The sequence below is a fragment of the Bos grunniens genome, chromosome 29 (assembly GCF_055505025.1).
Source record: "Bos grunniens cultivar Pamir isolate PY7600 chromosome 29, Bosgru_T2T1.0, whole genome shotgun sequence".
NCBI lineage: Eukaryota > Metazoa > Chordata > Mammalia > Artiodactyla > Bovidae > Bos > Bos grunniens.
The window spans coordinates 40250941-40267158 of record NC_141193.1 but is presented as its reverse complement, the minus strand read 5'-3'; the positions used below and the strand labels follow the sequence as shown (position 1 = coordinate 40267158).

At 38.3% G+C, this 16218-nt stretch overlaps 1 protein-coding gene across 33 annotated transcripts in view; it reads left to right on the top strand.

Annotated features, from left to right (window-relative positions):
* Window positions 1–16218, top strand: part of DLG2 (discs large MAGUK scaffold protein 2) — a 2335250-nt gene that overhangs the window by 1544985 nt on the left and 774047 nt on the right. For all 33 annotated transcript variants that reach the window (XM_086384619.1, XM_086384611.1, XM_086384617.1 and 30 more), the window contains one exon: window positions 6227–6277. In XM_086384619.1, the coding sequence (XP_086240745.1) occupies window positions 6227–6277 (51 nt within the window). The remainder of the gene's footprint in view (window positions 1–6226; window positions 6278–16218) is intronic.

The following is a 16218-nucleotide window of genomic DNA, read 5'->3' as shown; positions in this document are numbered from 1 at the left end:
GTTCGCAATAACTGTTAGATCATGCTTTAATTCATATATTCAGTATATAAATTAGAACTTACCAATGCTTCCCTGCTGGCTCAGATGGCAAAGAATCCACCTGCCAGTGCAGGAAATGCAGGTTCTATCCCTGGGTCAGGAAGACCCAGGGAATGGCTATCCACTCTAATATTCTTGCCTGGAGAATCCCATGGACAGAGGAGCCTGGCAGGGTACAGTCCATGGGGTCACACAGAGTCAGACATGACTGAGCGACTACCACTTACCACTTCATTCATGTGTATAAAAACTGTCCCAAGATGGAAGAAGCCATATTTCATAGGAAGAGACTGCAGTTATTAGGAGCTGCCTAATGGAGAAGAATTCAGTAACAATGCAATTTTTAGAGTTCTCCCATGACTTGGTTTTAAAGATTCTTCCAGAAACATACTATGAAGAAGGCATGGTGCCAGAAGCTACAGGGGTACAAAAAAAAAAAAAAAAAAGAGTAAAATAAAGTCTTATATCCCTAAGAAGATGGGAATATAAAGGATGCAATGAGATCAGCCTTGGGAAAATGAATGCCAGTAATAGAGCAACATGATGGTCAAACTGGGCAAGAGAATATTAAAAAGAAAACACAGAGACTTCCTTGGGAGCCCAGTGGCTAAGACTCCAAACTCCCAATGCAGGGGTCCAGGTTCCAATCCCTGGTCAGAGAACTAGATCCCAAATGCCACAACTAAGAGTCTGCATGCTACAACTAAAGACCGCTCATGCCACATGGAAGATCAAAGATCCCCTGTGCCACAATGAAAGAGAACGAGAGAAAAATGAGTAAATATTCAGTATTTGATCAAATAAATTTTGTGACCCTGCAGACTGTTAATCCAAAACTCATTAGAATAGCTCTCACTACTGAATACCTACTATGTGCCAGGAGCTAAGATGTGTTCTCTCATTTATTCTTCTCAACAATTTCATAAAGATAATCATGTGCTATTGTAACTAAAATTTCTCTTTTTATTTTTAGACATTTTAATGGGTATATACTTATTGTTTTAACTTGCATACACATATAGCTGATTCACTTTGTTGTACAGCAGAAACTAACACGACATTGTAAAGCAGTTATATTTCAATCTTAAAAAATACATTTTTTAAAAGATACAGAAATGGCGTAAGTATATGGATAGATACTTTTTTTTTTTTAAGCCAGTTGTCATAGATACCTTTAAACCAATGTTGAAATTCATCACTCAGCTTTATATGCTAAAAGTCAAAAGATTGAGATGTCTTATTTACTGTATTATAATCACTTATAATAATGGACAGAATTAGTCATTACTGTCATATTCTATACTACTTAGGAATCAAATATATATACACAACCAATGGTAAATGGATCTGTATAGCTCTTGCATGTGGCAACAGAGGGGCTGTGGCTCAAATTCACTTCCGTATTTTGTATATTAGATATCACACTTCTGTGAGGTTTTAATGTTTGTATGTGGCACCTCTATAAGGACTGTATGTTTCTTGAGAATAGGAATAATATACTAAAATCTTTATTTTCTCAGTGTCTCTCATATCACTTGGCACATCATGCAAGCTCAATACTTGCTCATTGGGTAGAATTGCTTTGTCCTAAAAAGCCAACACTTGGATATTCATGTTTCAGCACTTGTTTTAATATGTGATATGGGGATGTATAAAATTCATTCTTCTTACATTTTAGAATGCTGTTAGTTTTAATGAAATTACAATATAGACATGAACAAAAAATTCAAAGGAATCATTATTTAGGATTCCAGTTAAAGAACATTAAAACATGGACTAGTTCACGTGTCTTATTCATGAAAAACCTCTTTTCAGGAAATAAAAATAGATCTCAAATCAAATTATATTATCACCCAGACAGGTGGTTACTATAGCACTGAAGGGAAATAAAAAGGAAAAAGCAGTGAAATTAGCTAAAGACTGTTAGGGAGAGAAAAACATATATAAAGTACTCAAAGTTTATGAAATTAGAATTTTAAATGCCAAGTTTGAATTTGAATAGGTTATGCTCTTGTCTTAACTTCCATCTGAGGCCAGGAAGGCTAAATGCTCAGAATAGGACAGGACAATATGTAGCATCAATTTGATTTTCCAGCCACCATGGAAACCTAGCAGCTGACACTCCATAACCATTAGGTTCAGAAAAATCAAGTATCTGAACAAAAACATATTTCAAAACTGGAAAGTTCCATCTACTTTACTGACCCTCCACATCTAGAAAGCTGCCTATTCTCTCACTTCTCCAGGTGGAGAGACAATGCTGGGTGATGGTCAGAGCCAGATCTGAGTTAACTGGAACCATCTCCATGCAGCTGTACAGGCTGCAAACCACCAGTAGCATAAAACATTACCAGGGTGCTTAAACCTCACAGGAGATATTGTTAGTCAAGAAAAAAATTGTATTTGGCAGTATTTTTCAGTGTTGTTTAGCTGCCCACTCGTGTCTGACTCTTTTGTGACTCCATGGATTGGGATTTTCCAGGCAAGAATACTGGAGGAGGTTGCCATTTTCCTTCTCCAGGGACTCTTCCTGACCTAGGGATCAAACCAGTCTCCTGCCCGCATCTCCTGCATTGCAGGGGGATTCTTTACTGCTGAGCTGCCGGGGAAGCCAAAATTGAATGCACATTCAGTCTCATCCAACTCTTTGAAACCTCATGGAAGGTAGACTGCCAGGCTCTGTCCATGGAATTTTTCAGACAAGAATACTAGAGTGGGTTACCATGCCCTCCTCCATGGGATCTTCCAGACCCAAGGACTGAACCCATATCTCTTGAATCTCCTGTGTTGGCAGATATCTTTGCCACTGCACCACTTGGGAAGCCCCCTTTTTAAAAAAAAAATAATAATTTTATTTATTTTTGGCTGTCTGGGTCTTTGTTGCTGCATGGGGTTTTCTCCAGCTCTGAGCTGGAACTATTCTATAGTTGTAGTGTGCTGGCTTCAATAGTTAGAGCTTAGTAGTTGTGGCTCCCGGACTCTAGAGCATAGGCTCAGTACTTGTGGTGCAGGGGCTTAGTTGCTCCTCAGCATGTTGGGATCTTCCTGGACCAGAAATCAAACCAGAGTCTCCTTCATTGGCAGGCTGATTCTTTACCACTGAGCCACAAGGGAAGCCCCAAAGCCTGTTTTTTTTTGTTTGTTTGTTTGTTTGTTTTTAAATTAAATGGCATATATTGTTAAACTAATTGGAAGTAGAGTGAGACCATCAAGGCAAGTTGAGACAATAGATTGTCTATAAATCCCCCAGAAGATGATGGGAGGCCCTTCATGACAGTTTTTCTTGGTTTTTCACAGTAAGAATACACAAAATTATGGCTTGGAGGGAATTACTATTCATACCTTTTGGCTCTTTACCACTCAGTAAGTAACTATTCCTCTAAGCAAATGTGAACAAAAAGTATTTAAAGACTACTGAACTGGTATACTCCTCTGAAAAGTTATTTTTGCTGCTTGTGCTCAGTTGCTCAGTCGTGTACAACTCTGTGACCCTGTAGACTGTAGTCTGTCCATGGAATTTTCTAGGCACGAATACTGGAGAGGGTTGCCATTTCCTTTTCCAGGGGATCTTCCTGACCCAGGGATCAAACCTGTGTCTCTTGCACCTCCTACATTGAAAAGTGGATTCTTTACCACTAGCTCGACCTGGAAAGCTACTAAATGTTCACAAATGTCACAGCCCACTTTTATAACACTTATGTTTATTTTATTTTTTTTGGTATAAATTTTGATATATATTTTTTAAATTTTATTTTATTTTTAAACTTTACAATATTGTATTGGTTTTGCCAAATATTGAAATGAATCAAATGGAAGTATTCTTAGTTCTTTCTATTTCATTCTTTCCCCTGAGGTCTTTGCCAAGGATCAGTGTAGGATTTCTTTTCTTAGGGGCCCTTAGGCGGTGTAGATCATGCTCTCTTAGTGATGAAGCAGTAAACTCTAGACCCTCTTAAATATCTTTCCTGTTATTCCGTGTTTTAAATGCTCCTCAAGTAAAGCTTGAAATATTGTCTCACCTATGCCAAAATCCTTTCACTCCTTTATAATTTCACTAGATCCAGTTGTAGTCATGGAATATTTTCTTTTAAAAGGACGGTTACATCCCCACCTGGATGTCATCTTCCCTTCCTGTAAAGAGATCCTGGATACTATTGAATTAGGCAAATGACATTTTTTTCTTGGGTTGAAAACTAAAGACCCATGGAGTAAATGTAAAGCCATCAATAGTTCATGTAGCTGTCCGGGGAACTTTTGAATACAAACTTGGATATGTATAAATAATGCTTCTAGGATTTATAATTCAGCATGTATGATCATACAAATGTTAAGGAAGGATTTTGGTAGACCCCAACTATGCAATGTATGTCACTAAAGTATTCTTATCTTGTAAGCACTTCCTAACAAAATTTTCTCCTCTGATATTTATTATCATAGGCTTGTTGTTTTCTTCTCTTTGAAGTTTTCTTTCTTTTTTCCCCACTGCAGTTTGCAGCACTTTAATAGTGTGAAGGGCTCCACTCTAGAGAGCACTGAAGCGAAGAAAAGCTTCATGGAGCCATACTGTGAGAATTAAAACACATTACATTAACTCAGCCTTCCCTTTCTGACTTCCTCTGTCGACTAAAAACAGTTTTGAAAAACAAAAAAGACCAAAAAAAGAATTAATATGGGAACACAGAGGGAGTTTGAGTTTTGATTTTTTCATGTGAAAAATAAAATTTAAAAAACTGTAAAGTCGCTAAAGCTTAGTTCTAACATCTTCAAGTTCTCTTCCCTGAGTCGTTAAGTTGCTGAAGCCCAGAAAATCAAATTTGGTTTAGGGCTGTTTGATAATGTAGTAACACAATAAAATGTGATTCACCAATTAGCTCATATAATTAGAAAATCAAAAACATGCTCTAAGTGTCTGGTGGACACATATAAGTAAAGTCTATTGTTCTTTATATTTGCTGATTATAGTTATGATTATACCTTCAGTTAATGATACCATATTCATATTCCTTAAGGAAGAGAACCCACAAATGCCTGTGTTTATAAATCAGGTAAATAATTTACTTAGTTCAGTCATTCATCCATTCACTTTTTTTCCCTTCATTATTTCTTTTTTGTCAGGCTCCATTAGTTAATGCGGCTGCCTGGTCCTTGCCTCCATAAAGCTCTTAATATGCAAGAACTGTGTTTAAATTCTTATAAAGAAGGGACAGTAAAGTAAAATTAGAATTTTATAGAAATCATGGATTTTTACTTGAAAATTAGTTTTTTCTCACTGATTTCTAAATGTTAATAATGTTGTTGAGACATATTCTAACAACAACAACAACAATAGCCAATTCAAGAATTTCCTTGCTCAGAAATTTTGCCTGGCTGAGAAGGATCTGTGATAGATAAAAGTGAGAATTTAATATTTGTTAGATTATTTTAAAGTAGTTCTTCATATGTTCTGTATTCATGTCACTTGAAATCTAAGTCATATGTTCTGTGTTGCCTGACTATATTTAAAATGTGTTTCTCTCTCTAAGTTCAAATCAATTTAAGGGTTGGTTGGATGGTTAAAATGGTTTCTCACTAGGAATTTCAAGCATGTCCTGGTTTGTTCTTTTCTCATTGCTACTGAAGCTATGGTTACATGGGTCAGGGCTTCTCAACAAATATAGCAGGAGGATAATGGGGATAAATTACCTGAGCTTGAACCAATAAAGAGAAGGCATTCTTTATCTAACACGGTCATTCTTAATGCTGTTTTACAGCCAAAAATGTAATATGGTTGTGTTGCCCTTACCACTGATTTTTAAGGTCATATTTTAGAGTCTATCCATAGAAAAATTGAAAGATATTATGAAAAAAATTTCCCTTGTAATTGTAACAATGCCCCTAGATGGCTTTCTCTTTGTAAACTCACAGTACATATTTTGTGCTGTTTTCTCTCTCCCAAACAACAAGAAATTTTAAAGGATACAATGAAGGTTTTTTTGTTGTTTTGTTTTGTTTGTAGAGTCTCAGTCATATTTCAGAACACCTTAGACTGTATTTCATTTGGAAGAGAACATTCAGTCACAAACATCAATAAAGTGTGGTTTATTCATAGCCAGGATGCAATTTAACCCCCTAATGTTATTTAAAATGCAGCTCTCTCCTCCTCAAAATGTATTTAATAGTTTTCTTTATTTTTTTCCCCTATTTACAGGTCAATGGGACAGAAATTGAATATGAGTTTGAAGAAATTACATTGGAGAGGGTAAGAAAAAATCCAATAATCCAAAACCCTAATCTTGCATTTCACATTCTGCTTTCTAATGGGTTGTCTTGGGGAAATGTGCAAATGTGTATTATACACACACTCACAATGAAAATATTAATGAAGTGTTTGCAGTGGAAGGCATGGAGACAAGCCAACCAACCCACCAGAACTTTGATTAAGTGTACTGCATGGCTAGGGTTTGGAAAAATGAATAGGGAAAGCCAAGTATTCAGTGAGCTTGTGTGATGTGAAAGTGAAAATGTTAGTTGCTCAGTCGTGTCTGATTCTTTGTGACCCCATGGACTCCTCTGTCCATGGGATTTCCCAGGCAAGAATACTAGAGTGGGTTGCCATTCCATTCTCCAGGGGATCTTCCTGACCTAGGGATCAATACTTTTTTCCTATTGTTTTCATTATTAATCTTTTGCTATACATTTTAAGATATGTTATACTGTATTTTCATTTACGTGATATTAATATGATCTTCTTAACTACCATTACCATGCTTTTTCTTTCTTTTTTTTCCCCTTAGTTTAAAATAATATGTGAAGGATTTTAAAACCTCCCTCATAGAGAAAAAAAAGCAACCCTGCAGAGTTCTGAAAACATGTTGTTCAGGCCTTGGCAAAGATTTGAAAAATTAGGGAAATTTTGTGTACCTAAGCCTAAAATATAAAGGCGTTTTAGAGAAGAATAAGAAAAAGGCCAAAGACTGCCTAGAAAAAGGCCAAAGAACTCCTAGAAAAAGGCCAAAGAACGCCTAGAAAAAGGTGACTGAAAGGTATTAACAGGACATTCATCAAAAAAGAAAAGGCCAGTAGCATCCAGAACCTTGCTCAGCCTTACTATTAAACAAACAATGGTACTAAACAGTTTTTCTCAACCCAATTGGCAAAACATTTAAAAGAAAGATTAATATTTGCTGCCATTGAGTGGGCCTGGAAATTGGAGCAGCCATTTGTTGTTGCTGCGTCACTCAGTCACGTTTGATTTTTGCCACCTCGTGGACTGCAGCACGCCAGGCTTCTCTGTCCTTGACTGTTTCCTGGAATTTGATCAGACTTATGTCCATTAAGTTTATGATGCCATCCAACCATCTCATCCTGTGTCTCCCCCTTCTGTTGCCCTCAGTCTTTCCCAGCATCATTTCCAATGAGTTGACTCTTTGCATCAAGTGGCCAAAGTATTGGAGCTTCAGCAACAGTCCTTCCAGTGAATATTCAGGACTGATTTCCTTTAGGATGGCCTGGTTGGATCTGCTTGCAGTCTAAGGGACTCTAAAGAGTCTTCTCCAGCACCACAGTTCAAAAGCATAAGTTATTCAGTGCTCAGCCTTCTTTCTGGTCCAACTCTCATAGTCATACATGACTACTGGAAAAAAATCTTAGCTTTGACTAAATGAACCTTTGTTGGCTAAGTAATGTCTCTGCTTTTTAATATTCTGTCTAGGTTGTCATAGCTTTTCTTCCAAGAAACAAGTGTCTTTTAATTCAATGGCTATAGTAACCTCCACAGTGATTTTGGAGCCCAAGAAAATAAAGTCTGTCACTGTTTCCATTGTTTCCTCATCTATTTGCCATGAAGTGATGGAACTAGATGCCATGATCTTAATTATATGAATGTTGAGTTTTAAGCCAGCTTTTTCACTCTCCTCTTTCACCTTCATCTGTGTATGCATAATATACAATCATAATAAGGATACATACCAAAATGTTAAAAATTATTAACTCTTGTTAAGGATTTTGAGGTAATTGTTAGTTACTTCTTTTTGTCTAGATTTATTTTCTACACTTTCCATAATAAACATGCAGTGTGTGAGTGCTCAGACGCTCAGTCATGCCCAACTCTTTGTTACCCTTTGGACTGTAGCCCATCATGCTCCTCTGTCCATGGGATTTTTCAGGCAAGAATACTGGAGTAGATTGCAATTTCCTCCTCCAGGGAAATATGCAATATATTTACATTAAGATATAAAAATGCAAGTATTTTTTTCTGTGCTTTCATCCAAGCATGAATTCAGACTCTAGATCTACATTTAAACTTATTTTTTTTTCTTCTTCAGTTTACTAATTATTCAGTTTTATTAGTCAGGTAATTTCTTACTTCCAGCCTAATTTTTATTGTGAATGGCTTTAAAAGGAAATTTACATTAAAAGTTAAGTGTTTGACAGATGAGTTCTTTAAAACTTCCATTATGAACTTTGATAAATTATTTTAAAGGCATGCAAAATGGATAAAAGTGAGGTTTATGGAAAATCAACCCAAATGAGGAAAGAGAAGACATTTCTCCTAAATCACTAATCATCTGTCCAGAAATAGCTATATAAATTGTAGGAAAATGTGCAAAATCAAAGTGGGAGGCCTTTGCTTAAAAACCAGTAAGAATTAAAAGATGACAATAGCAGTGCCTTCTAAGCGTAGGATCTCTTTCCACTACACAGATCTTACCCTTAGGAGGTCAACCTCTCGCCCCCCAAACCCTACACATATATACGTCTTGATTGTAACACCATTTAGTTACCCTGGTTTTATAGCTCAGAAATAGACGCCAGCAGTGATGTGAGGTAGAACATTCTCTATGAGTCAAACAGTGGTGGGTTCTAGTGTGTGTCCACACTCACTTTATGAGCTTGCATGCCGTCTCACCTCCTTTACTTCCCGCCCGAAGGGTCTCAGTCGCAGTCTGAAGCTTATCCTTGCCCTTAGCTGTAGCCCTTCCAAGACCTCTCTGTCGAGCATCGCCTTCTCTGAGCACCTCCACCACCTCTGTGTCCTTATCATTTGTTCTAGTACACCTCCCCTCCCCACTGGGACCTTGAATCTGATTTCACTCACTTTCCTCCTCCCCTTGGCCTATGTTTCCTGGTCCATCTAATTTTCTGTCTTACACACTCAGCATTTTTCCTTCTCTCTCTTTTTTTTGTGGTCATCTCAGCCCTTATTAACCTACTGTGGTTAAACTTACACCTTCCTAATTACTCCATGCCAGCGCCTGAGCAACTAGACATGGCAAGAGAAGCACCTAGTCATCTCACTTTAAATTTATAACTGTTGGCTTCAAACGAACTCTCAAAACAACCAACCAGTTCTTAGCAATTTCTTTAGAAAAATCCTTTTCTCAGTCTCTGGGAAAATAGTTTCCTATCTCATTTCATCTCCTCAAATCTCAAACACCCCCTCCCTCGTCCTTGCTCTTAACTATTAATTTCTCTCCATATGTCCTTGAGAAAATCTAAGCTATCAAATGAAAACTGCCTTACTTCCTACCACCAGATTCACTAGTGTGCTCTCTTTGTTCCCTGATTCTTTCCAAGGCCAGCTCTTCGCTTGTAACCTGGACTCCATAACCTCTTGTCCATTTAAGGAATTTGCTTCTGGAGTTTTCTCCTCTCTCTCCTGTAATATCAGTTTCTCTCTTGCCCTTTTTTTTTTTTTTTCCCTAGATTAATTTATCGTGATAATAGCTCTCATCTTAAAAAAAATGTGTCCCAATGTTCCTCATCCATTATTGCCTCGTTGTTCTATTGAGCTTAACTGAAATCTAGGAAAACTGTCTGTCTGCATTAACTCCACTTTAGGACTTCCTTTTCTTATGTTAACCTATTCATGTTTTCATCCTCACAGTAGCTCTAAAACGGTCCCTGTCAAAGTTCCAGCAAGTTCCATCTTGCTCAGTACAAGCCTCAGTTCTCAGTCCTGCTTCTCAGCAGCGCTTGATGTGGCTGTCACTGCCTCATTCCTCAAAGGTGTTAATTTCTTGCCTCCCAGAACAAAGCACCCTCCTGTTTATTTACCATCTCATTGGTGCCCTTTCTCAGTCTCCTTGCTGGTTCTTCCTCTAAATGTAGGAACACTCCAGAAACCCAGTACCCAAATTTGATATATTCCTAACAGAATTCATGATTTCCCTGTACTTCCTGTCCTCAGGGCCTAAGCTGCTTCTCTCTTAATATTCGTCATCTGAACTCATTGACTCTATAATATTCCTTGTAATTCAGGCCAAAAATAATGTATCGAGAAGTCTTGTATAATTACTCTTTTTCCCTTGGTATCTGGCAAAAGTCTTACTGGTGCTACCGTAAAAATATATTTCAAAATCAGTCACATTTAGCACTCTGCTGACTCTTGGTCCAAATCAATATCACGCCATGCCTGGACCACAGTAATAGCTTCTGCTTCTGCCCATTCTTTTCCAGAAGGTAGCCAGAGTGATCTTTTTTGAAGTAGAAACCTGATCATACCACTTTTATTCCTAAAACCCTCCAAGAGGTGATAATTACACTCATTACCTATAAGGCTGTATATGATCTGACCTCTGCTTCTTTCCCCAACATTATGGCCTAACCTTCAACTCCTAGAACAGTTTACTCTGACCACACTGACTTTCTCATCATTCCTCAAATGCCAAGCTTTACCCACCTGAGGCATTTATATATGGTATTCTATGTGCCTGGGAAAATCTCCCCTCAGCTCTTTATAAGATTTGCTCATTTCATCATTGAAACATCAACTCAAATGTCTCCTTCTCAAAAAAATCTCCCCTTTGTACTCCATTGAAGTTAGTGTAGCTTCCCCATTACTTTTTTTTTCCTTCTCATAGTTTTATTGTCATATAATTGTCCTTACTAACATCTGAAATTTATAGTATTTATGTATTTTATTTATGTATTGTTTACTTTGTTAACATCTATCTCCTCCTTAAATATATGCTATATGTAAATATACAGTCAACTCTATATCCAGTTCGCCTAGAACAGTGTCTGGAATGCAGTATGCATTCAGTGACTATTCGGGTTGATGCCTACGCTCAGTCACCGCACGTACAGCGGAACAGAGACACATGGCCTGTGTTTGGCTCTGTCACTTACTGGTCAAGTTACTTTGAGTTGAGTACTTAACGTTTCTGTGTCTCAATTTCCACATCTGGAAATGAGACTAAGGTATTTGTAACCACTTCCTAGGCCTTTGTGATTATTGAAAGTGAAAGTTGCTCAGTAGTGTCTGACTCTTTGCGACCCCATAAACTATACAGTCCATGGAATTCTCCAGGCCAGAATACTGGAGTGGGTAGCCTTTCTCTTCTCCAGGGGGTCTTTCCAACCCAGGGATGGAACCCAGGTCTCCCACATTGCAGGCGGGTTCTTTACCAGCAGAGCCACAAAGGAAGCCCAAGAATACTGGAGTGGGTAGCCTATCCCTTCTGTTATGGTTGTTAAAGGAGTTAATATAAAGGTTTAGAATAGCATGCATCCTTATTATTCTTAACATTTCCCTCATGCTAATTTGATAGTTCTCACAAACATTATTTATAGGATCACTGAGGAAGCTTAAAACCTAGCTTCTTAGTCTCAATGAACAATTTACATCAATCCAACAGGAATTCTTTTCATACCAGCTTTCCCTGTTCTTTCTCCCCATTACTTGAATTGATGTTAGACATCCAATGAATCAGGCTGCCAGTACAGGACATGTGAGAGATGAGGTTCAATTCCTGGGTTGGGAAGATCCTCTGAAGTATAAAATGGCAACTCAGTCCATTATTCTTGCCTGGAAAATTCCATGGACAGAGGATCCTGACAGGCTACAGTCCATGGGGTCTCAGAGAGTTGGACATGACTAAACAAAGGAACACAATAAGGAAGTTATGGTCTTTGCTATATGTGTTACAGCTCACATTTTTTATGCATTTCATCTCTGTAACATTTAGTTTAGTAATAAGCTAATCACATTTAGTAACATCCCGGTGAGGTGGATATTGCTGACTTCATTTAACACATTAGAACACATAATTTAAATAAGTTTAAATTAAACTCAAAAATTAAGTCACATGTCAAAAGTCACAGCGTTAGTCAAAGACAGAACTGGGATCCAGCTCCATGCCCACCAGACATGAAAACCTAAGCTCATTGCCGCTGAGTTAAATTGCACCAAATTAAGCTCAAGTGTTTTTTCCTCCAAGAAATTCTTCTTGACTTCCCCTCTTGGGAAAGGTTCCCCTGCATAAATTAACACAAGTAGAGAATTTCTCACAGTAAATGATGAAGAAAATGTCTTTTCCACTGAAATGTGAGTTCCTTGATGGAAGGAATTTTATCGTAGTGTTCTTTATATTCCTATGACAATATTAAAAGAAAAGGGAAAACCACTGCCCAATTTGAGGGCACGTTGATGACTCCTTCCCTATAGTAGCATCAGCCGATGCACTGGCTGCTTTGCCGTACATGGTGAATCCCACCCCTGTCTTATGGACACTTAGGTGTCCAGCACTTTTTGAACAAGGGCGCTGAGCACAGCCCTTGTTTCGTAGACTTTCACCACCTGGGGGAGGACACAGAAAAGTAAATGGGCAGAAACCATAATGAAGAACAGAATGCAATGACTACCCGGCCCAGAATGGAGTACTTCTCTGAGGCATTGTACCTGAAGGGTGAAGGGAAACTGGCCATGGACAAGGAAGGAGAAGCGGACCTCTCAGGAAACAGCGAGTGCAAATGTGCAGGGGTCCATGGCAAAGTGACATGCTCAAGGAACTGCAGGTAGCAATAGTTCAGGATCGCTGTGGCTCAAGTTTTGAAGTGAGATTCAGACAGAGAGAGAGAAAAAGCAGGCAGGAAGGATGGAAAGGACTGGAAACATAGATGCCTTGGATAACATTTAAATTTTAAATTGTATCTTGGAGACAATGGCGAGCCTTTGGAAAATTTTAGGCAGAAAAAAGTAATATAATCATACTTGTGTTTGAAAAAGATCACTTTAGCTGCAGTATTGGGTGTACAGGATTCAACAGACAATGCAGATGTGCCCTTTAAGACAGAAAATTAATGACTGCTGCTGCTGCTGCTAAGTCACTTCAGTCGTGTCTGACTCTGTGCGACCCCATAGACAGCAGCCCACCAGGCTCCCCCATCCCTGGGATTCTCCAGGCAAGAACACTAGAGTGGGTTGCCATTTCCTTCTCCAATGCATGAAAGTGAAAAGTGAAAGTGAAGTCGCTCAGTCCTGTCCGACTCTTCCCGACCCCATGGACTGCAGCCTACCAGGCTCCTCCATCCATGGGATTTTCCAGGCAAGAGTACTGTAGTGGGGTGCCATAAATTAATGACTAAATGCTGCCAATGATGATGGTGGAGGAGATGATTCAAAATATTTTAAGAATCTTAGAAGAGATTCTGATGTTTTGTAGGATGAGAAAATGCCAGAGAGAGCAAAGATGTCAAAGAGGCCTAGACAATAGCCCAACAAATTCCTTTCATTTACACAATCTGCGCCTCTCAGCGTGGACACCTGTGATATTTCAAGCCTTCCTGACACCCTCAACTCTTGTGACATTAATAAAGGTAGCTGAGTATAATGTCTGTGCCTCTGAATGATTTATCCATTATTCACGAATGAAATTAATAGGTTACATATCCCTAATATGGTTTGTATCAAGAGAAGCCTGTTGACCCAGCATGGATAATAGATTCATCATGCCTTCATAACCCTGACCAGCATGCATGACTACAGTTTAGCAGAGATGTTGAAGTGACTATCTGACCATCTGCCGACCCCTACCACAGCCTCCAAAAAAAGAAAAAGAACATTTGGAGTGTTTTCCTGACAGCTGCAGAATGTATGGCCATGTGACACTATTTGAATATTCTGTCTGACACGTCGGGGATATTCTTTTGCAATTTTTTTTTTTTTAAGAGCTGAGCCATATTCCTAAGTATAAATCATTGATTTTGTTACTTATTATTAGACCCATGCCAAAATCAACATATCTATAGGGCAGAGAAAAGTGATTCCTGTAGATGAACTGAGTTTGGGGTGTCAGGTGGATAACTTGGGAATTTTTTTAAACAGTATTTGTAAACTGCAGGTAAGCAGTAACCAACTAAAGTTGTCTACTGATGAAGTCTCCAGAGTAATCCAGGCTTCAAATTAACTAGAAATTCCTTGGGTGTCTGAATCGGGCCAAATTTATTTATCTCACACTATCGAGTTTCCATGAAGATGAAAATTCCTGAATTCAAATGGAATTAAGGGTCTGTTGCTTCAAGTAATGTAGAGGCTTTAGGTTTCTAAATTTCAGATTTTCTTCTGGATCTCTTTAGCTATTTCAAATTAGTAGTAACAGGAATAAAAAGCCAGAGTCCTGAAGATATTTGATGGGATTTCATATAGTCAGCTATAGTACAGTCTTATTCTATTTTAGTTAAATAATTTTAATGCTAGATAATCTTCTTAAACTCTAAATTTTACACATTTGCAGTTATCAGTGTATATTTTAGTGTGTTTGAAATGTATACACACATATATATGTTTACAGATACAGATATCATCCAAACGTAAGTGTGTATTTAGATGTAAAAATATTTACTTAATATGTGTGAATTTTGATCAAAGTGTTATTGGCTTTGTGGAAGGTATTGCAAGTTTTCTAGAACAAGTGTAGATTCACATAAGCAGTCTAAAGAAGCACAATTTTGAGTTCAGACTTCTTTTGAATCCAGAATGGGCCACTTTCTATGTGACCTTGAAGAAATGACTTAACCTGCTAAGCCTCCGCTTTCTTCATGATGAATGTAATACTAGTATCTGTTGTCTACCACTGTTGTGAAAAATAGAAATAACATGTAAAATGCCTTAAATAGTTCATGGAACAGCATAGATGCTCAATATTAGTTTTTATAAAGTGTGTAAATGCACCTTTATCTAAGCCTCATTCTTTCTTTCGAAGATGTCACTGTTGGTTAACTTTAGGCCATGATTCTAGGCCTAGGTCAAGGGGCAAACGTATGCTTCTGCTTTTCTGTGTGTGTTTGTGTGTGTGTGAGAGAGAAAGGGAGAGAGTTTTTTTTTTTTTTTTTTTTTAATGGCAAATGATAAGCTTCTTAAGTGATCTCCAAAAGGTATATGTTCCCAATTATGAATGCATTTTAAGTATATAAATGGAGTCTGCCCTTGAGTTTGCAGCCATAGCTTTCTTTAGAATAACTCCAAACTTTTTGTAGCTCTGTTTTCCCTTCTTTGTTGCTGCTACTGCTAAGTCACTTCAGTCATGTCTGACTCTGTGCAACCCCATAGACGGCAGCCTGTCAGGCTCCCCTGTCCCTGGGATTCTCCAGGCAAGAACACTGGAGTGGGTTGCCAGTTCTTCTCCAGTGCATGGAAGTGAAAAGTGAAAGTGAAGTCGCTCAGTCGTGTCTGACCCTCAGCGACCCCATGGACTGCATGCAGCCTTCCAGGCTCCTCCATCCCTGGGATTTTCCAGGCAAGAGTACCGGAGTGGAGTGCCATTGCCTTCTCCGCCCTTCTTTGTTAGCTCACAAGAATTTAGCTCCTGGCTAGACAAGCGGTTACCGTTTTCTTTTCTGTTCAGTAGCTTTTGGCTATGATATTTGCTTCAGATGCTTTTAAATATTTTATTCTAATGATCTTTCACTTCTAGTCTCTACATATGAAATAGTTAGCCTTTTTTTTTTTTGTCTGCACATTAGAACTGGCAGGAGGAGCATTCTTCTTCTTTTGGGGGAACTGCTTCTCTCCCCATTCCAACCACATTCTGAGGATCACTGCCAGTCATAGCATGCATGGTCACACAGTTGACTGAACCAGAGCTACTCATTGAAATTACCTGGCAAGCTAGTAAAAATAATAATAATAACACAGATCCCTGAATCATGCCCTAGACTAAATGAATCAGAATCTTGGGTATGTGGGACATGAGAAATCTTTATTTTAAAAACTCTTCTTGGGGACTTGATGTAGTTTACAGGCTGACACCTGAGTCAGACTAAGCCAAATACAAGCACTGCTCAGGATTTTTCACACTGGAGTTTGTGGAATGGAGAGGTGTTGCATTCCAGCTGTGCAGTAGAGTTCTGAGAGAGGAGAGAAAGAGTGGTTGCCATATGAATTTCCTGCCTCGTGGAGCAAGCTCATCTGAGAAAATG